Genomic DNA, 21,490 nt, shown 5'->3' on the forward strand with positions numbered 1-21,490 from the left:
TTTTTCTTACCAATTGTTTTTTTCACCGCTTAAGCTATACATGTTTGGTATCTGCATACTCGTACTGACCTGGAGAATCAGATTTTCACCGTATACTAAATATGATTATATAATATAACATATGAATTGCACTTTTTTTTTTCAATTTCAACGCACTTGGAATTTTTTTTTAATTTTCATATGAATGGGATTGCCCCTCAATATTTATAATCTTTGCATAGTCATGAATTCAATATTCTTTATTTTGCAAAGTATCAAAATATGGCATTTATTAATACCCTTAAGATGTCATAAGAAAACAATATAGAATCTGGAAGAAGCAAACATGGAAAAAGCATGAATGTTATTTTCCAAAAAAAAAAAAGTATTTTGGCAACTGATTTATATTTTTTATGTAAAGAAAGACCCTTTATTTTTATTTTTTTTTAAACTATCCTCCCCTTTTTCCATAACAAAAAAAAATAGTGTCCCCTGTACTATGCAAACCTCAACAAAGTCGGGCCCCCGCCTGATAAAAGCATCAAAAGGCCTGAGTGTGCGGCTCTGATCTGACGACCACTAGGTGGCAATGTGAGCACATCCTATCCGTACATACGGTACATTATTGTATGTGCAGGTAAAATAACTCTATACCAATCACAAGACTGGAGTGGTGATTAGTGTTGAGCGATACCTTCCGATATTTGAAAGTATCGGTATTGGATGGTATCGGCCGATACCGGCAAAATATCGGATCTCGCCGATACCGATACCTGATACCAATACAAGTCAATGGGACACAAATATCGGAATGTATCCTCGATGGTTCCCTTCTTCGGGCCCTGGGATCCATATTAATGTAAAAAATAAAGAATAAAAATGAAAAATATGGCTATACTCACCCCTCCGAAGGACCCTGGCTGTCACCGCTGCAAGCGTCCGCCTCCGTTCCTGAGAATTGCAGAGAGTGAAGGACCTTCGATGACGTCGCGGTCAGGTGACTGCTCACGTGACCGCTCACCTGACCGCGACGTCATCGAAGGTAACGGAGGCGGACGCTTGCAGCGGTGACAGCCAGGGTTCTTCGGAGGGGTGAGTATAGCCATATTTTTTATTTTTATTCTTTATTTTTTACATTACTATGGATCCCAGGGCCTGAAGGAGAGTTTCCTCTCCTCCAGACCCTTGGAACCATACGCACCGCACACTCCGATAACCATTTCCGATATCACAAAAATATCGGAACTCGATATCGGAATTCCGATACAGCAAGTATCGGAATGCTCAACAATAGTGGTGATCCTTTAACCCCTCAATAACCAGAGCTTTGGTCTATACACCTTTTTAGTGACTTTGAGCACATGTTTAACAGCTCCAAGTGTACGTTGAACACTTATAGCGGGAATAAAAAAGGGTGAGTTATACACACTTATTATGTCATCGGTATTCCCAGCTGCGATACACCCGCGGGGGGTCAGATACTTATGGCATTCTTCGTGGGGGCCCCTATATGTACAGTACTTAGCCGGCGAACTTAGAAACATGTTTCCACAAGTGTTGCAGCTAATTAGCTGTCGTAGTAATGGAAAATTCACATTTCCTGATGTAGGATGTCATCTTCTGTCAGATTTACAGCTGTTATGGGAAGTTAGCAGATCTCGCGCTCAGGCGGTGTAATAAGTGGTGTTTCCTCCACAGACGAGTCACTAATCTGCTGTACTCGGGGTCGTGCAGTAGCGGTCGGGTTTTCGTATTTTCTATAGGGAAGGATTGCCCATACACAAGGAGCAGAAGGGGGGGCGCCGATCAGGAGCAGCCATGGCCGCCTCTCTTTCGCTGGAATTCCATCTCGTCCACCATCCACACGGCCCCTTTTATGTTCTCCACTCGTACAAAACATTTGTGGAGGCTCAAATTGTGTCTCACGGCGTTCTAGGAGGAAAAAATAAAAAAGGAAATTTGAATTGGTGGCCAAGTTTATGTAATTTCTGTGATGCCTGACAAGCGCTCTGGTAGATTTCCCACCAGATGTTCATAGTGCGGTGTTAGGGCTTTTGGCACATTTAGCTCAGAAATACAGCAATACACGCCCCGGGATGTCATGTATGTCGGTACATGAGTCGAACATGACGCCCTGGGCACTGCTAGCACCTCGCTCCTCATTACAAATCAGTCCGTGTCAGATCTTTCCCAGCATGCTCTTCCTAAGAAAACTTTTTTTTTTTATAAGGTGATATAGCAATTATTGAAGCATCATAAAAGTTAAGTCAATAAAATTATACTACAGATCCATGGAAATGTGACTTCTCTATTTACCTCGAAGTCACCTTAAAAAGGTTTAGAAAACGGCTGATGTAAACAGCGAAGTGTCGCACTTGGCTATCCCAATCAGCCCCCATAGCTTTTAAAAGGAGCTGCAGCGAGCCTGTGTCCAAAACCCCCTCCCACCCGAAAAACAGGATTCGGACGTATGGGGCCATAGATTATAATGGTGCATCATTTTCGGGAGTATTCCCCTACTGGAGGCAGACATTTTGACGTAGGAGACTGCGTATGGGTGTCCTCCTTCAGTAGGTGTATACACATGAAAATTATGCCATGAGAGCACATGATCGCTCTGCCGGCGCATGCGCCCAAATCCCATTTTGTGGGGAGGTATGGATGCGAGCCCTGGTGGGACACATGAATGTGGAGAAAAGATTAATATGAAAGCACCCTAAGTGATCATTGGGGATTTCAGTGTTGGGGATCCGCAGACATACAGTGGGGCAAAAAAGTATTTAGTCAGTCAGCAATAGTGCAAGTTCCACCACTTAAAAAGATGAGAGGTGTCTGTAATTTACATCATAGGTAGACCTCAACTATGGGAGACAAACTGAGAAAAAAAAAATCCAGAAAATCACATTGTCTGTTTTTTTAACATTTTATTTGCATATTATGGTGGAAAATAAGTATTTGGTCAGAAACAAAATTTCATCTCAATACTTTGTAATATATCCTTTGTTGGCAATGACAGAGGTCAAACGTTTTCTGTAAGTCTTCACAAGGTTGCTACACACTGTTGTTGGTATGTTGGCCCATTCCTCCATGCAGATCTCCTCTAGAGCAGTGATGTTTTTGGCTTTTCGCTTGGCAACACGGACTTTCAACTCCCTCCAAAGGTTTTCTATAGGGTTGAGATCTGGAGACTGGCTAGGCCACTCCAGGACCTTGAAATGCTTCTTACGAAGACACTCCTTCGTTGTCCTGGCGGTGTGCTTTGGATCATTGTCATGTTGAAAGACCCAGCCACGTTTCCTCTTCAATGCCCTTGCTGATGGAAGGAGGTTTGCACTCAAAATCTCACAATACATGGCCCCATTCATTCTTTCATGTACCCGGATCAGTCGTCCTGGCCCCTTTGCAGAGAAACAGCCCCAAAGCATGATGTTTCCACCACCATGCACTCAGTATTCTTTTTCCTCCAAACACGACAAGTTGTGTTTCTACCAAACAGTTCCAGTTTGGTTTCATCAGACCATAGGACATTCTCACAAAACTCCTCTGGATCACCCAAATGCTCTCTAGCAAACTTCAGACGGGCCCGGACATGTACTGGCTTAAGCAGTGGGACACGTCTGGCACTGCAGGATCTGAGTCCATGGTGGCGTAGTGTGTTACTTATGGTAGGCCTTGTTACATTAGTCCCAGCTCTCTGCAGTTCATTCACTAGGTCCCCCCGCGTGGTTCTGGGATTTTTGCTCACCGTTCTTGTGATCATTCTGACCCCACGGGGTGGGATTTTGCGTGGAGCCCCAGATCGAGGGAGATTATCAGTGGTCTTGTATGTCTTCCATTTTCTAATTATTGCTCCCACTGTTGATTTCTTCACTCCAAGCTGGTTGGCTATTGCAGATTCAGTCTTCCCAGCCTGGTGCAGGGCTAGAATTTGGTTTCTGGTGTCCTTTGACAGCTCTTTGGTCTTCACCATAGTGGAGTTTGGAGTCAGACTGTTTGAGGGTGTGCACAGGTGTCTTTTTATACTGATAGCAAGTTTAAACAGGTGTCATTACTACAGGTAATGAGTGGAGGAAAGAGGAGACTCTTAAAGAAGAAGTTACAGGTCTGTGAGAGCCAGAAATCTTGATTGTTTGTTTCTGACCAAATACTTATTTTCCACCATAATATGCAAAAAAAATGATAAAAAAACAGACAATGTGATTTTCTGGATTTTTTTTTCTCAGTTTGTCTCCCATAGTTGAGGTCTACCTATGATGTAAATTACAGACGCCTCTCATCTTTTTAAGTGGTGGAACTTGCACTATTGCTGACTGACTAAATACTTTTTTGCCCCACTGTAGGTATAGGTTATATATATACAATGCGTACGGAAAGTATTCAGACCCCTTCACATTTTTCACTCTTTGTTTCATTGCAGCCATTTGGTAAATTCAAAATACTTCATTTTTTCTCATTAATGTACACTCTGCACCCCATCTTGACTGAAAAAAAAAACTGAAATGTAGAAATTTTTGCAAATTTAATAAAAAACAAAAACATGGTCATAAGTATTCAGACCCATTGCTCAGACACTCATTTTTAAGTCACATGCTGTCCATTTCCTTATGATCCTCCTTGAGATGGTTCTACTCCTTCATTGGAGTTCAGCTGTGTTTAATTAAACTGATAGGACTTGATTTGGAAAGGCGGCGCACACCTGTCTATATAAGACCTCACAGCTCACCGTGCATGTCAGACCAAATGAGAATCATGAGGTCAAAGGAACTGGCTAAGGAGCTCAGAGACAGAATTGTAGCATGGCACAGATTTGGCCAAGTTTACAACAGAATTTATGCAGTACTCAAGGTTCCTAAGAGCACAGTGGCCTCCATAATCTTTAAATGGAAGAAGTTTGGGACCACCAGAAGTCTTCCTAAACTTGGCCATCCAGCCAAACTGAGCAATCGTGGGAGAAGAGCCTTGGTGAGAAAGGTAAAGAAGAACCTCAAGATCACTGTGGCTGAGGTCTAGAGATGCAGTAGGGAGATGGGAGAAAGTTCCACCAAGTCAACTATCACTGCAGCCCTTCACCAGTTGGCCTTTATGGCAGAGTGCCCTGATGGAAGCCTCTCCTCAGTGCAAGACATATGAAAGCCCACATAGAGTTTGCTCAAAAACACATGAAGGACTCCCAAACTATGAGAAATAAGATTCTCTGGTCTGATGAGACGAAGATAGACCTTTTGGTGATAATTCTAAGCGGTATGTGTGGAGAAAACCAGGCACTGCTCATCACCTGCCCAATACAATCCCAACAGTTAAACATGGTGGTGGCAGCATCATGCTATGGGGGTGTTTTTCAGCTGCAGGGACAGGAGGACTGGTTGTCACTGAAGGAAACATGAATGCGGCCAAGTACAGAGATATCCTGGATGAAAACCTCTTCCAGAGGGCCCTGGACCTCAGACTTGGCCGAAGGTTCACCTTCCAACAAGACAATGACCCTAAGCACACAGCTAAAATAAAGGAGTGGCTTCAGAACAACTATGTGACCATTCTTGACTGGCCCAGCCAACCCAATTGAGCATCTCTGTAGAGACCTGAAAATGGCTGTCCACCAACGTTCACCATCCAACCTGAGGGACCTGGAGAGGATCTGCAAGGAGGAATGGCAGAGGATCCCCAAATCCAGGTGTGAAAAACTTGTTGCATCATTCCCAAGAAAACTCATGGCTGTACTAGCTCAAAAGGTGCTTCACCTCAATACTGAGCAAAGGGTCTGGATACTTATCACCATGTGATATTTATTTATTTTTTCTGTTTTAATAAATTTTCAAAAATTATTACATTTGGTTTTTTTTTCAGTCAAGATGAGGTGCAGAGTGTACATTAATGAGAAAAAAATGAACTTTTTTTTAATTTACCAAATGCTGCAATGAAACAAAGAGTGAAAAATTTAAAGGGGTCTGAATACTTTCCGTACCCACTGTACAACTATATCCATAAATATCTGACATGCAATTTTCATCTCTGGAACTTGTATCTTTCAAGAGAAGAATGCCCTATAACACATGAAAAAGAACAGAGAGGTGGCGGAACTTGTACGGGAGAAAATTGCTGAGCAAGCATTGGTATGCCCCGCCACCTCTTATTATTATTATTATTATTTATTGTTATAGCGCCATTTATTCCATGACGCTTTACATGTGAGGAGGGGTATACATTTCACTTTCACACTAGCGTCGGAATCTCCCCGTCGCAATGCGTCGGAGAGAGATTCCGACGCTAGCGTTTAACGTACTGCACAACGGAGGCAGCGGATGCATTTCTCCGGCGCATCCGCTGCCCCATTGTAAGGTGTGGGGAGGTGTCGGAAAAAGCGGTCCGTCAGGAGCAAAAAACGTTACATGTAGCGTTTTTTGCTCCCGACGGTCCGCAAAAGCACAACGCATCCGTCGCTCGACGGATGCGACGTGTGGCAATCCGTCGCAAATGCGTCGTCAATACAAGTCTATGGGGAAAAAACGCATCCTGCAAGCACTTTTGCAGGATGCGTTTTTTCTGCAAAACGACGCATTTTGACGGATTGCAGAAAACGCTAGTGTGAAAGTAGCCTTAATTCCTGCTTGTACATGATAGGCCTCATAATTGGGTCTCAGCAGCGATTATATACAGTATATTTATGGCATATCACAGGGATGTGCCATGAATGTCAAGATGTTACAACCCCTTTAAACATCACAATTGATCTCAATTTGCAACTATTCAAAACTGCTCCCTATAGTGCCCCTTCCCTGATACCCGCATGCCTTACTAATGCCTACAGATGGGTTGGTATAATAAGGGCGATGTTAGATGTACATTACCTTCCAAGTAACCTTGTTAAATCTGAAGAAAGCAAACATTTTTGTAAACCAGTGATAGATTTCATTCAGTGCCAGCTGCTTCTGTGGTGACTCCATAATTGCCTAGACGGTAGAAGATGTTTTGAGTTAATGGTTGTCAGTGGTTATGCCCTCCTCGCAGACAGTGGGGAAAATAAGTATTTGATACTCTGCCGATTTTGCAAGTTTTCCCACCTACAAAGAATGGAGAGGTTTGTAATTTTCATCATATCTACACTTCAACTGTGAGAAGCAGAATCTAAAACTAAATAACAGAAAATCACATTGTACATTGTATGATTTTTAAATAATTAAACTGCACCTGTCCACACACTCAGTCGATCACACTCCAATCTCTCCACCATGGCCAAGACCAAAGAGCTGTCTAAGGACACCAGGGACAAAATTGTAGGCCTGCACAAGGCTGGGATGGGCTGCAGGACAATAGGCAAGCGACTTGGTGAGAAGGCAACAACTGTTGGCACACATATAAAATGGAAGAAACACAGGATGACCGTCAATCTTCCTGATTCTGGGGCTCCATGCAAGATCTTGCCTCGTGGGGTAAGGATGATTCTGAGAAAGGTCAGGAATTAGCCCAGACCTATACATGAGGACCTGGTCCATGACCTGAAGAGAGCTGGGACCACAGTCTCACACATTTCCGTTAGTAACACACTACACCGTCATGGATTAAAATCCTGCAGGGCACATAAGGTCCCCCCGCTCACACCAGGACATGTCCAGGCCCGTTTGAAGTTTGGGAGAAGGTCATGTGATCACATGAGACCAAAGTAGAACTTTTTGGTATCAATTTCACTAGCCGTTTTGGAGGAAGCAAAAGGTTAGTACAACCCTAAGAACACCATCCCAACCGTGAATCTTGGTGGGTGAAACATCATACGTTGGGGGTGCTTTTCTGCAAAGGGGACAGGATGACTGCAGCGTATTGAAGGGAGGATGAATGGGGTCATGTATAGCAAGATTTTGGCCAACAACTTCCTTCGTTCAGTAAGAGCATTGAAGATGGGTCGTGGCTGAATCTTCCAGCATGACAATTATCCGAAACACACAACCATGGCAACTAAGGAGTGGATCCGTAAGAAGCATTCCAAGGTGCTGGTGTGACCTAGCCAGTCTCCAGACCTGAGCCTAATAGAAAATCTTTGGAGGGAGCTGAAACTCAATGTTGCAGAGGGTGAGAAAACAAAAAGACATGGAGAAGATCTGTATGGAGGAGAGGGGCCAAAATCCCTGCTGCAATGTGTGCAAACTTGGTCAAGAACTACAGGAAACGTCTGACCTCTGTAATTGGAAATAAAAGTTTCTGCTCTGTTTTTCTATGTATCAAATACTTATTTCATGTAATAAAATGCAAACTAATAATTTAAAAATCATACAATGTGATTTTCTGATTTTTATTTTTTTTATTTTTAGATTCCGTCTCACAGGTGAAGCGTACCTACGATAATAATTACAGACCTCTCCATTCTTTGTAGGTGGGAAAACTTGTAAATCGTCAGTGTATCAAATACTTATTTTCCCCACTGTATATCTACTGCGTAATACAAATTAAATCGCAGTGGAGACAATTTTCACGGACAACCCAGCATTTTTAAAGTTCCAATGGAGTAGTGATATCTGCTGGTAGCCTCTATGGTAGCCCCTTGTTGATCTCATTACAGTGCGCACCTAATTGCGCCTCCAATCCAACTTACCCATCGAATAAGGAAAGCATATGTGAATGGTGGCCTCACATTATTTGTCTTGTAATATTCCATACAGGCTGTCACATCTGTGAATATAATACATAACAATAGAGGGTTAGCTCCGGTACTCCATTGGCAGAAAGCAGCAGATTATTATAGGACAGCAGGGCCATGCACCAAAATGGAATGGGCGAGTCTCATCCGATTTATGGAGGAAAATAGGGCATTCTCTGATTTTCTTCACACACAAATTTAGTCAGTGAAAAAAAATCACTCATCTGCACTGCCCCATTGAATAATATTGGTCCGAGTGCTGTCTGTTTTTTATGGACAACATTCAGACCGAAAATATGGTCGGTTAAACAAGCCTTTACAACCACAGGACAGACCACATCTACCCTGCGAACTAGCATTTTATATGGAGGCACAATAAACGGCCATGTGCATGGTCCCTTAAGGTCTTAAGGTGGCCATACACATTTAATTAATGTTGGCTGAACTCGTTAATTTCAGCAAAACTGACGAAACATCTAATGTCAATGGAGGGGTTGTGGGAAAGAAGGATAGGGCTATTAGATATCAATATGCCCAATTTTTGCCCTTTTGAGAGATAAGCTGCCACCAAAGGCAGTGGTATACCGCCAATGGCAGAATGCCACTGTAATGGGCCCCAGAACCAAACAATCCCAACCGCTGCCTGTTTTACACACCCATAAATTGGAGCTTTTTCTGATTGCAGCATTTTAACCCCCTCAGATGCCTTTGAGGACAGCAACCATGGCATATCTATATACCGTATATAATTGTCTAAGGGTTTTTCCGTCTGTCTGTCTTTCTGTCTGTCTTTCTGTCTGTCTGTCCTGGAAATCCCGCCTCTCTGATTGGTCGAGGCCGCCAGGCCTCGACCAATCAGCGACGGGCACAGTATCGACGTAGAAATCCCGCGTCTCTGATCACCAATCAGCGACGGGCACAGCTACGATGATGTCATAAAGGACGTAGACATCCCGCGTCTCTGATTGGTCGAGGCCGCCAGGCTTCGACCAATCAGCAACGGGCACAGCGACGATGATGTCATAAAGGACGTAGAAATCCCACGTTTCTGATTCAGCGACGGGCACAGTATCGACGTAGATGTCATAATGGTTGCCATGGCGACGATGATGTCATAAAGGTTGCCTCGACCAATCAGCGACGGGCACAGTCTGCCGCGAATTCTGGAATCATCATTGTCCATATACTACGGGGACATGCATATTCTAGAATACCCGATGCGTTAGAATCGGGCCACAATCTAGTAAGTGGATATAAAGGCTTCCCAACATTGACCCCCGTGACATGATTGTGGGAACGCAATGGACTGTTTAATGGTAGCCAGTACCCCAATTTGGACCTTCGCTATGAGGACCCCTGATTTCTATCTATACACCTTGCTAGAGGTTTTTGTCAGTGGCTTCTTACTCCCCACCCCCATGCAGGAATCGGTTGACAGAGTGCAGCACACATGTCTATGGAGGGGGCAGGCGGAATAGCATTCGGCCCAGTTCAGAGTGGAGAAGTTGATAGACAGGTGACATTGATTTTTCTCAATTCCCCCTCTAATCATGCTGACGTGGATGGCCAGCTTTAGTCAATAAAACTTGTTTCAATGAGGAACTCTAGGTCAGATTTATGAAACTTTCTAAATGAAAATCTGCCATTGTTGCCCATAGCAACCAATCACAGCACAGCTTTCATTTTAAAAGAGCAGAATTTGAAATGAAAGCTGTGCTCTGATTGGTTGCTGTGGGTACCTCAGGCAGCTTTCTTCTCAACAGTTTCACAATTTCGCTCCAATATCTCAGATTTTACCGGAAACAATAGACCCAATAAATGCCATATTCTCCAAGATAAGACTATGGATGTAGGAATATAAGCTGATATCTAATTTCTCGTCTCCTTATCTCGGTGTCTGACAATTAGCCTTTTGCGGATCTCATTCTTTTTTACAAATTAATTAAATCTCCTTATTGATAAGAGTCGCTATCCCTTGTACAAATTCAATCAAACATTTGCTGCACATCTTTATAATGAGGTATTATGGCCGCCGCGGTTCATAACAATGGTTCTCTACATCCGGAACTTATCGCACATTCCATTTACTGAAGAAACAAAGCAATAATGATGTAATTGCAGATAACAAGCGCTTGGCGCAGCTATAATAGGCCGTCTTTATAGCCAGATAAATTCACTTTTTGTCCGAAAAGGTTTGTGAGCGCTCATACAATTAGCATATGCTAATAAGAGCCTTACATAGGACTAATCCATTTACATTCAGGCCCCTTAATTTAATTCTTATTTTAGTCACACGCAGTTTACTGCACGAGAGCCTGGGCAACGATAATACAGATCGTCCCATCGCTGCGTTTCGCATTCTTTAATTTAGTTTAACTTAAAACTTTTTCTTCATAGTTTCTTAAAAAGTTTTACGTTTTATCAGCGCAATTTTTTTCTCTATACCTGTTCCTGCAGTATCTACTATATAATTGTCTAAGGGTCACTTCCGTCTTCCTGTCCTTCTGTCTGTCTGTCCTTCTGTCTGTCATGGATATTCATTGGTCGCGGCCTCTGTATGTCATGGAAATCCAAGTCGCTGATTGGTCGCGGCAAAACAGCCACGACCAATCAGCGACGGGCACAGTCCGGTGGAAAAATGGCCGCTCCTTCCTCCCCGCAGTCAGTGCCCCCTCCATACTCCCCTCCAGTCAGAGCTCACACAGGGTTAATGGCAGCGTTAACCGACCACATAATGCCGCGGTGTAACGCACTCGGTTAACACTGCTATTAACCCTGTGTGACCAACATTTTACTCTTGATGCTGCCTATGCGGCATCAATAGTAAAAAGATCTAATGTTAAAAATAATAAAAAATCGTTATATACTCACCATCCATCGGCCCCTCGGATCCACAACAGGCCTTTCCCGCTCGCAACGCTCCGGTACGTGATTGCAAAAAAGATGGCACTTGCCACTACAGATTGGTAGAACATTTCTAACATTTTGCTACACACATTAAAAGACCTCAGTTTCCTTAGGAAATACAATCTGCTCATCCCCTTCTTGTAGACAAACTCTGAGTGGCATTTCCAGTCCAGTTTGCTATCCAAATGGACCCCCAAATATTTGTAACTCTCCACCTGCTCTACCTCCTGACCAGCAATAGTGATCGGTAAGCATTCCATCTTTATCCTGCTATAGTTGGCCACCAACTCCTTAGTTTTCTTAACATTTAGTTGTAGATAGTTACCATTGCACCAATCCACGAAATTCGACACCACCCTTCTGTATTCCTCATCCCCCTGATCTCCCCTAATGCATCCCACAATATACTACATGGGCTGTGCTAGATACTACGTGAGCTGTGCAATATACTACGTGACTGGGCAATATACTACGTGACTGGGAAATATACTACGTGGCTGGGCAATATACTATGTGACTGGGCAATATACTACGTGGCTGGGCAATATACTACGTGACTGGGCAATATACTACGTGGCTGGGCAATATACTACGTGGCTGGGCAATATACTACGTGACTGGGCAATATACTACGTGACTGGGCAATATACTACGTGACTGGGCAATATAGTACGTCACTGGGCAATATACTACGTTACTGGGCAATATACTACGTGGCTGGGCAATATACTACGTGACTGGGCAATATACTACGTGGCTGGGCAATATAGTACGTCACTGGGCAATATACTACGTTACTGGGCAATATACTACGTGGCTGGGCAATATACTACGTGACTGGGCAATATACTACGTGACTGGGCAATATACTACGTGACTGGGCAATATACTACGTGACTGGGCAATATACTACGTGGCTGGGCAATATAGTACGTCACTGGGCAATATACTACGTTACTGGGCAATATACTACGTGGCTGGGCAATATACTACGTGGACATGCATATTCTAGAATACCCGAGGCATTAGAATTGGGCCACCATCGAGTATATAATATATGCCGCTTCCTAACACTATTGAAAATGTGGCTCATATTCTGACAGCAGCTTACCAATAGTGACAGGAACTACTGACGTTTTTATATTCACATCCTTGCAATTCTCTTTTCTATAAGCCCCTGATGAAGCCTTACATCTTACCAATGCAAATTGTGCTTTCTTATTTCTGTAGCTGTGCATGCAGCATGTAAAGTGTATGCAGCTCCTAGCACTGTAGAAAATGTGGCACATATCACAACAGCAGATTATCAGTAGTGACATAAACTATTGATGATTGTATACAGTATGTCCTTGAGAAAGCCTTGCATATTATCAATGTTAATTCAATTTTTTTATGCAGCTACTAACACTATAGAAAATGTGAAGTATGTTATGACAGCAGCTTACAAATAGTGTAACACTTTACTGATGCTTTTACATATATACCCTTGAAATGTTCTTTTTATAAGCCTTTGAAGCCGTACAGGTTTATTTCAGTTGCACCACAGACTGTCCAGGAGTTGACTGAGATCTTTGAGGCGTTCATACAGGAGAACATCCGCCCCCTCTTCAAGAGCATGCCCAGGCGTTGAAGGGAGGTCATACAGGCACGTGGAGGCCACACACACTACTGAGCATCATTTCCTTGTCTTGAAGCATTTCTACTGAAGTTGGATCAGCCTGTAATTTGATTCTCCACTTTGATTTTGAGTATCATTGCAAATCCAGACCTCCATGGGATATTACGATAATTTTGATTTACATTGATCATTTTTATGTTTTATTGTTCTCAAAGCATTCCAGTATGTAGTGAATAAAAGATTTGCAACTGGAATATTTAATTCAGTGATATCTAGAATGTGGTATTTTAGTGTTACTTTTTTTTTTTGAGCAGTGCATATATGAGTATACGCCTTTGTAATTGGTCCGAAAGTTCCCTGTGTGAGGAGCTTGGGGCATATAAGTCACAAATAGTGATGAACGAGTGTATTTATTGCTCAGGTTTTCCCGAGCACGCTCGGGTGGTCTCCGAGTATTTGTAAGTGCTTGGAGATTTAGTTTTTGTTGATGCAGCTGCATGATTTACAGCTGCTAGCCAGCCTGAGCACATGGGGGGTTGCCTGGTTGATAGGGAATCCCCACATGTATTCAAGCTGTCTATCAGCTGTAAATCATGCAGCTGAGGCATTGAAAACGAAATCTCCGAGCACTTACAAATAGAGTTGAGCGACCTTGACCTTTTTAGAGTCGAGCCGGGTTTTGCGAAACCCGACTATGTCCAAAGTCGGGTCGAGTGAAATCGGCCGATTATGACGTAAAGTCGGGATCGACCGAAACACGAAACCCAATGCAAGTCAATGGGGCAGCATAGTCGGCAGTGAGTGGGGGCCAGGAAAACACCTAGAGTGGCCATTTTAATGTCAAAACCATCCATTCTTCTTAATGAAGCTTGTCAAGCGTAATTTACCTTATAATAATTGGAAGGCATTTGAAATTGGGGGTCATTTGGCTAAAGTTGTGGGGGGTAGGGCTGGTTCAAGTAATTAGTGGGCCCAGGAAATCTGGACCACGTCACGGCAGTGGAGCAGGGAGAGGTAAGTATTTCAACTTTGCAAGTGCTGTGAACCTGAGCAAGCAGGGGGGGCCCACTCGTTGGCATTGGCACTGGCACAGGGCCCCTCAAAGTACAGCGGTGTGTTTGCACGGCGGGGGCGCCTCCCACCGGCAGCAACACTTTTGCGTACTATGAGAGGCCCTGTGCCAGTGACGTCGCCAACTAGTATTCCTCCCCCCACCTGATGAAGGAACCTGCACTTTCATCTGCACCTTCCTCTTTGTCCCCGTGTAAGGTGGTATGGTATGCGGGAAGAGCAACCTGACTTTCAGCAGGGTCACAATGTTGTTGTGTAGCGTGCACGGGGAATGTTGCGTTATGGGTCAATGTACCAGCAGACTCATCTATCACTGGCTGGGCAATGGGCACGATGAAGTGGAAACACAGATATAGGCCCAAAGAAGAAAGTGGGCTAAATGCAGTTCAAAATTGGTAACACAGGAATAACCAGGGGGCATTGCAGTGGAGGACAACTGGAATGAGAGGCTGACACAGAGAGTAGGGCCAAATCAGTAAGTAGTCGAAATGCAGTTCAAAATTGGCAACCGTAGTAAACAGGCGGCACAGCTTTGTTCAGTGGAGGAGAACAGCAAGGAGTGGCAGACACCGATAGTAGGCCCCAAACCAACTAGTACGCCAAATGCAGTTGTTCCATTTAACCACAATTTAATGAGAGCCTGAAGATAGAAGCTCAGGAAAGGCAACCTGGGGAACACCTTGGAGTGTAACACACCATCTCTCTCCACCCCATACCCATTTTGTATGGCCTAATGCAGTGTACTTTTCTACAACTACTAAACGAGAGTCGGAAGACCGAAGCAATGGCAAGGAAACCTGGGGAACACCTTAGAGTGTAACACACCCTCTCTCTACACCCCATACCCAATTTGAAGGTCTAATGCAGTGTAGTTTCCAAGAACTACTAAACGAGAGCCGGAAGATCGAAGCTCAGGAAAGGCAACCTGGGGAACACCTTGGAGTGTAACACACCCTCTCGCTACACCCCATACCCAATTTGAAGGCCTAATGCAGCGTAGTTTCCAACAACTACTAAACGAGAGCCGGAAGATCGAAGCTCAGGAAAGGCAACCTGGGGAACACCTTGGAGTGTAACAAACCCTCTCTCTACACCCCATACCCAATTTGTAGGCCTAATGCAGCGTAGTTTCCGACAACTACTAAACGAGAGCATGAAGATCGAAGCTCAGGAAAGGCAACCTGGGGAACACCTTGGAGTGTAACACACCCTCTCTCTACACCCCATACCCAATTTGTAGGCCTAATGCAGCGTAGTTTCCGACAACTACTAAACGAGAGCCGGAATATCGAAGCTCAGGAAAGGCAACCTGGGGAACACCTTGGAGTGTAACACACCCTCTCTCTACACCCCATACCCAATTTGTAGGCCTAATGCAGCGTAGTTTCCGACAACTACTAAACGAGAGCCGGAATATTGAAGCTCAGGAAAGGCAACCTGGGGAACACCTTGGAGTGTAACACACCCTCTCTCTACACCCCATACCCAATTTGAAGGCCTAATGCAGCGTAGTTTCCAACAACTACTAAACGAGAGCCGGAAGATCGAAGCTCAGGAAAGGCAACCTGGGGAACACCTTGGAGTGTAACAAACCCTCTCTCTACACCCCATACCCAATTTGTAGGCCTAATGCAGCGTAGTTTCCGACAACTACTAAACGAGAGCATGAAGATCGAAGCTCAGGAAAGGCAACCTGGGGAACACCTTGGAGTGTAACACACCCTCTCTCTACACCCCATACCCAATTTGTAGGCCTAATGCAGCGTAGTTTCCGACAACTACTAAACGAGAGCCGGAATATCGAAGCTCAGGAAAGGCAACCTGGGGAACACCTTGGAGTGTAACACACCCTCTCTCTACACCCCATACCCAATTTGTAGGCCTAATGCAGCGTAGTTTCCGACAACTACTAAACGAGAGCCGGAATATCGAAGCTCAGGAAAGGCAACCTGGGGAACACCTTGGAGTGTAACACACCCTCTCTCTACACCCCATACCCAATTTGAAGGCCTAATGCAGTGTAGTTTCCAAGAACTACTAAACGAGAGCCGGAAGATCGAAGCTCAGGAAAGGCAACCTGGGGAACACCTTGGAGTGTAACACACCCTCTCGCTACACCCCATACCCAATTTGAAGGCCTAATGCAGCGTAGTTTCCAACAACTACTAAACGAGAGCCGGAAGATCGAAGCTCAGGAAAGGCAACCTGGGGAACACCTTGGAGTGTAACAAACCCTCTCTCTACACCCCATACCCAATTTGTAGGCCTAATGCAGCGTAGTTTCCGACAACTACTAAACGAGAGCATGAAGATCGAAGCTCAGGAAAGGCAACCTGGGGAACACCTTGGAGTGTAACACACCCTCTCTCTACACCCCATACCCAATTTGTAGGCCTAATGCAGCGTAGTTTCCGACAACTACTAAACGAGAGCCGGAATATCGAAGCTCAGGAAAGGCAACCTGGGGAACACCTTGGAGTGTAACACACCCTCTCTCTACACCCCATACCCAATTTGAAGGCCTAATGCAGTGTAGTTTCCAAGAACTACTAAACGAGAGCCGGAAGATCGAAGCTCAGGAAAGGCAACCTGGGGAACACCTTGGAGTGTAACACACCCTCTCGCTACACCCCATACCCAATTTGAAGGCCTAATGCAGCGTAGTTTCCAACAACTACTAAACGAGAGCCGGAAGATCGAAGCTCAGGAAAGGCAACCTGGGGAACACCTTGGAGTGGAACACACCATCTCTCTACACCCCATACCCAATTTGAAGGCCTAATGCAGAGTAGTTTCCAAGAACTACTAAACGAGAGCCGGAAGATCGAAGCTCAGGAAAGGCAACCTGGGGAACACCTTGGAGTGTAACACAACGTCTCTCTACACGACGGAAGGGCTGATTCTTAGGAAGGAAGGCTGTTGGAAATAAGCATTGCGCGTCCGAGGGTGATTATATTCTTATTAGGTATATACTCACCCTCGGACGCGCCCTGCTTCTTTATTTGGAATGAATGTTTATTTGCAATGTGGTGTTGACTTTCTCTATTATTTTGGTAATTAATGATTTTATTATTTTCATTATTTTGCATCTTCTCGGCAATAATATAAAGAAGACGCGACAGGACAACACTCGGTGGATGCCATATGTGTGTTTTCAATTTAAAAAAACTTTCAGTTAACTACTTGCAGGAGAAAGTAATTGTAGCTGGTGGCCATTTTTAGTACTGTACCAGATTTTAGTTGTGTGTTTGTTTTTAATGTTAAAATGTCTGCATTTGATATCTCACCAGTATTTTCTTTTTTATAAGCAAAATACTTATTTTTATATTTTCTGATGTTGGTTCCAGGGGTACACGGCCAGCAGTGCCCTGGTCAGTGTAGTAGTAGTTGAAAGAATGGACCGCAGACAGGCATCGAAGGCCTAAAATAATAACACATGGCTGTAGGCAATTTTAAATTGGTTCCAGGGGTACACGGACAGCAGTGGTGTGGTCAGTGGAGGCCTAGTGGAAGGAGTGACCGCAGACAGGCATCGAAGGCCTAAAATAATAACACATGGCTGTAGGCAATTTTAAATTGGTTCCAGGGGTACACGGGCAGCAGTGACCTGGTCAGTGTAGTAGTAGTTGAAAGAATGGACCGCAGACAGGCATCGAAGGCCTAAAATAATAACACATGGCTGTAGGCAATTTTAAATTGGTTCCAGGGGTACACGGACAGCAGTGGTGTGGTCAGTGGAGGCCTAGTGGAAGGAGTGACCGCAGACAGGCATCGAAGGCCTAAAATAATAACACATGGCTGTAGGCAATTTTAAATTGGTTCCAGGGGTACACGGGCAGCAGTGACCTGGTCAGTGTAGTAGTAGTTGAAAGAATGGACCGCAGACAGGCATCGAAGGCCTAAAATAAAAAAATTGGGCTGGCTGTAGGCAATTTTAAATTGGTTCCAGGGGTACACGGACAGCAGTGGTGTGGTCAGTGGAGGCCTAGTGGAAGGAGTGACCGCAGACAGGCATCGAAGGCCTAAAATAATAACACATGGCTGTAGGCAATTTTAAATTGGTTCCAGGGGTACACGGGCAGCAGTGACCTGGTCAGTGTAGTAGTAGTTGAAAAAATGGACCGCAGACAGGCATCGAATGCCTAAAATAATAACACATGGCTGTAGGCAATTTTAAATTGGTTCCAGGGGTACACGGACAGCAGTGGTGTGGTCAGTGGAGGCCTAGTGGAAGGAGTGACCGCAGACAGGCATCGAAGGCCTAAAATAATAACACATGGCTGTAGGCAATTTTAAATTGGTTCCAGGGGTACACGGACAGCAGTGGTGTGGTCAGTGGAGGCCTAGTGGAAGGAGTGACCGCAGACAGGCATCGAAGGCCTAAAATAATAACACATGGCTGTAGGCAATTTTAAATTGGTTCCAGGGGTACACGGGCAGCAGTGACCTGGTCAGTGTAGTAGTAGTTGAAAAAATGGACCGCAGACAGGCATCGAATGCCTAAAATAATAACACATGGCTGTAGGCAATTTTAAATTGGTTCCAGGGGTACACGGACAGCAGTGGTGTGGTCAGTGGAGGCCTAGTGGAAGGAGTGACCGCAGACAGGCATCGAAGGCCTAAAATAATAACACATGGCTGTAGGCAATTTTAAATTGGTTCCAGGGGTACACGGACAGCAGTGACCTGGTCAGTGTAGTAGTAGTTGAAAGAATGGACCGCAGACAGGCATCGAAGGCCTAAAATAAAAAAATTGGGCTGGCTGTAGGCAATTTTAAATTGGTTCCAGGGGTACACGGGCAGCAGTGACCTGGTCAGTGTAGTAGTAGTTGAAAGAATGGACCGCAGACAGGCTTAGAAGGCCTAACATAACAAACTTGGGCTGGCTGTAGGCACTTTTAAATTGGTTCCAGGGGTACACGGGCAGCAGTGGTCTGGTCAGTGGAAGTCTAGTGGAAGGAGTGACCGCAGACAGGCTTCCAAGGCCTAACATAACAAACTTGGGCTGGCTGTAGGCACTTTTAAATTGGTTCCAGGGGTACACGGGCAGCAGTGGTCTGGTCAGTGGAAGTCTAGTGGAAGGAGTGACCGCAGACAGGCTTCGAAGGCCTAACATAACAAAATTGGGCTGGCTGTAGGCACTTTAAATTGGTTCCAGGGGTACATGGGCAGCAGTGTATGGTCAGTGGAAGTCTAGTGGAAGGAGTGACGGCAGACAGTCTTCGAAGGCCTAACATAACAAAATTGGGCTGACTGTAGGCACTTTTAAATTGGTTCCAGGGTAACACGGCCAGCAGTGGCCTGGTCAGTGTAGTAGTTGTAGAAAGAAGGGACCGCAGACAGGCTTCGAAGGCCTAACATAACAAAAATGTCAAAACAATGGTATTGTCAGTGCCAGGCATTGAAGGATGTCAGCGGCTAGACTACACATTGGTGAAGCTGTGAGAGATAATTTTGCTAGTGGTAGAGCACTGTTTGAGCTGGGGGGGGGAACTGTCTTGTGGCCGGCGGTACAGGCACAGGGCCCCTCATATTACAACGGTGTGTCTGACGTTGGGTGCGCACCACCACCGCCAGAGACACTTTATTGTACTATGAGGGACCCAGTGGCAGTGCCGTCGACCAAAAGCGGCCACACCCACCTCTTCAGACAAACAGCACTCTCAAGGGTCCAAGCGCAAAGTGGCGATAGCACGGCCCCGTGTGGGGAGTTTGGCCATTTCGTGAGGTGGAAACATGTCGTATGCTGGACAATCAGGTGAAGAAAATTACGAGATTGGAAAAGTCATTCAGAATAGTCCACAGGCAAGACCTTTTCATAGGAAAGCTAGGTGTCAGCCGGGCAGGGTGGGGCAAAAGATTTTGAAATCCAGTTGTGGTTCATTTTAATGAAGGTTAGATCATCTACATTTTGGGTAGCCAGACGAGTCCTTTTTTCTGTTAGTATTGAACCTGCAGCACTGAATACTCTTTCTGATAGGACACTAGCTGCCGGGCAAGCAAGCTCCTGCAATGCATATTCTGCCAATTCTGGCCAGGTGTCTAATTTGGATGCCCAGTAATCAAATGGGAATGACGGTTGAGGGAGAACGTCGATAAGGGATGAAAAATAGTTTGTAACCATACTGGACAAATGTTGTCTCCTGTCACTTTGAATTGATGCTGCAGTACCTGTCCTGTCTGCGGTCATAGAAAAATCACTCCACAACCTGGTCAGAAAACCCCTCTGTCCAACGCCACTTCTGATTTCTGCCCCTCTAACACCTCTGGTCTGCTGGCCCCTGGAGCTCGTGTGAGAACGATCACGGGCGCTGTGTGCAGGGAATGCCAGAAGCAAACGGTCAACAAGAGTTGATTGTTTTGTTGCTAATATTAGTTCCAAGTTCTCATGTGGCATAATATTTTGCAATTTGCCTTTATAGCGAGGATCAAGGAGGCAGGCCAACCAGTAATCGTCATCGTTCATCATTTTTGTAATGCGTGTGTCCCTTTTGAGGATACGCAAGGCATAATCCGCCATGTGGGCCAAAGTTCCCGTTGTCAAATCTGCGGTTGTGCTTGGTTGAGGGGCAGTTGCAGGCAAATCTACGTCACTTGTGTCCCTCAAAAAACCAGAACCCGGCCTTGCCACGCCACCAATTTCCCGTGCCCCCGGGAAAGCTTCCTCATTAAAAATATACTCATCCCCATCATCCTCCTCATCCTCCACCTCCTCTTCGCCCGGTACCTCGTCATGTACACTGCCCTGACCAGACAATCGCTGACTGTCATCAAGGCTTTCCTCTTCCTCTGGTGCAGACGCCTGATCCTTTATGTGCGTCAAACTTTGCATCAGCAGACGCATTAGGGGGATGCTCATGCTTATTATGGCGTTGTCTGCACTAACCAGCCGTGTGCATTCCTCAAAACACTGAAGGACTTGACACATGTCTTGAATCTTCGACCACTGCACACCTGACAACTCCATGTCTGCCATCCTACTGCCTGCCCGTGTATGTGTATCCTCCCACAAAAACATAACAGCCCGCCTCTGTTCGCACAGTCTCTGAAGCATGTGCAGTGTTGAGTTCCACCTTGTTGCAACGTCTATGATTAGGCGATGCTGGGGAAGGTTCAAAGAACGCTGATAGGTCTGCATACGGCTGGAGTGTACAGGCGAACGGCGGATATGTGCGCAAAGTCCACGCACTTTGAGGAGCAGGTCGGATAACCCCGGATAACTTTTCAGGAAGCACTGCACCACCAGGTTTAAGGTGTGAGCCAGGCAAGGAATGTGTTTCAGTTGGGAA

At 45.0% G+C, this 21,490-nt stretch overlaps 1 protein-coding gene across 2 annotated transcripts in view; it reads right to left on the reverse strand.

Annotated features, from left to right (window-relative positions):
• Positions 1 to 1,180: 1,180 nt before the first annotated feature.
• Positions 1,181 to 21,490, reverse strand: part of FOXP3 (forkhead box P3) — a 55,934-nt gene continuing 35,624 nt past the window's right edge. The window contains exons 10-12 of one of the 2 annotated variants that reach the window (XM_069748248.1): positions 8,561 to 8,637; positions 6,825 to 6,926; positions 1,181 to 1,911 (exon numbers count right to left, since the gene is read on the reverse strand). In XM_069748248.1, coding sequence (XP_069604349.1) covers positions 1,786 to 1,911; positions 6,825 to 6,926; positions 8,561 to 8,637 — 305 coding nt within the window. In that variant the 3' untranslated portion in view covers positions 1,181 to 1,785. The remainder of the gene's footprint in view (positions 1,912 to 6,824; positions 6,927 to 8,560; positions 8,638 to 21,490) is intronic. The other variant, XM_069748247.1, reaches the window with a different exon arrangement.

The sequence above is a fragment of the Ranitomeya imitator genome, chromosome 2 (assembly GCF_032444005.1).
Source record: "Ranitomeya imitator isolate aRanImi1 chromosome 2, aRanImi1.pri, whole genome shotgun sequence".
NCBI lineage: Eukaryota > Metazoa > Chordata > Amphibia > Anura > Dendrobatidae > Ranitomeya > Ranitomeya imitator.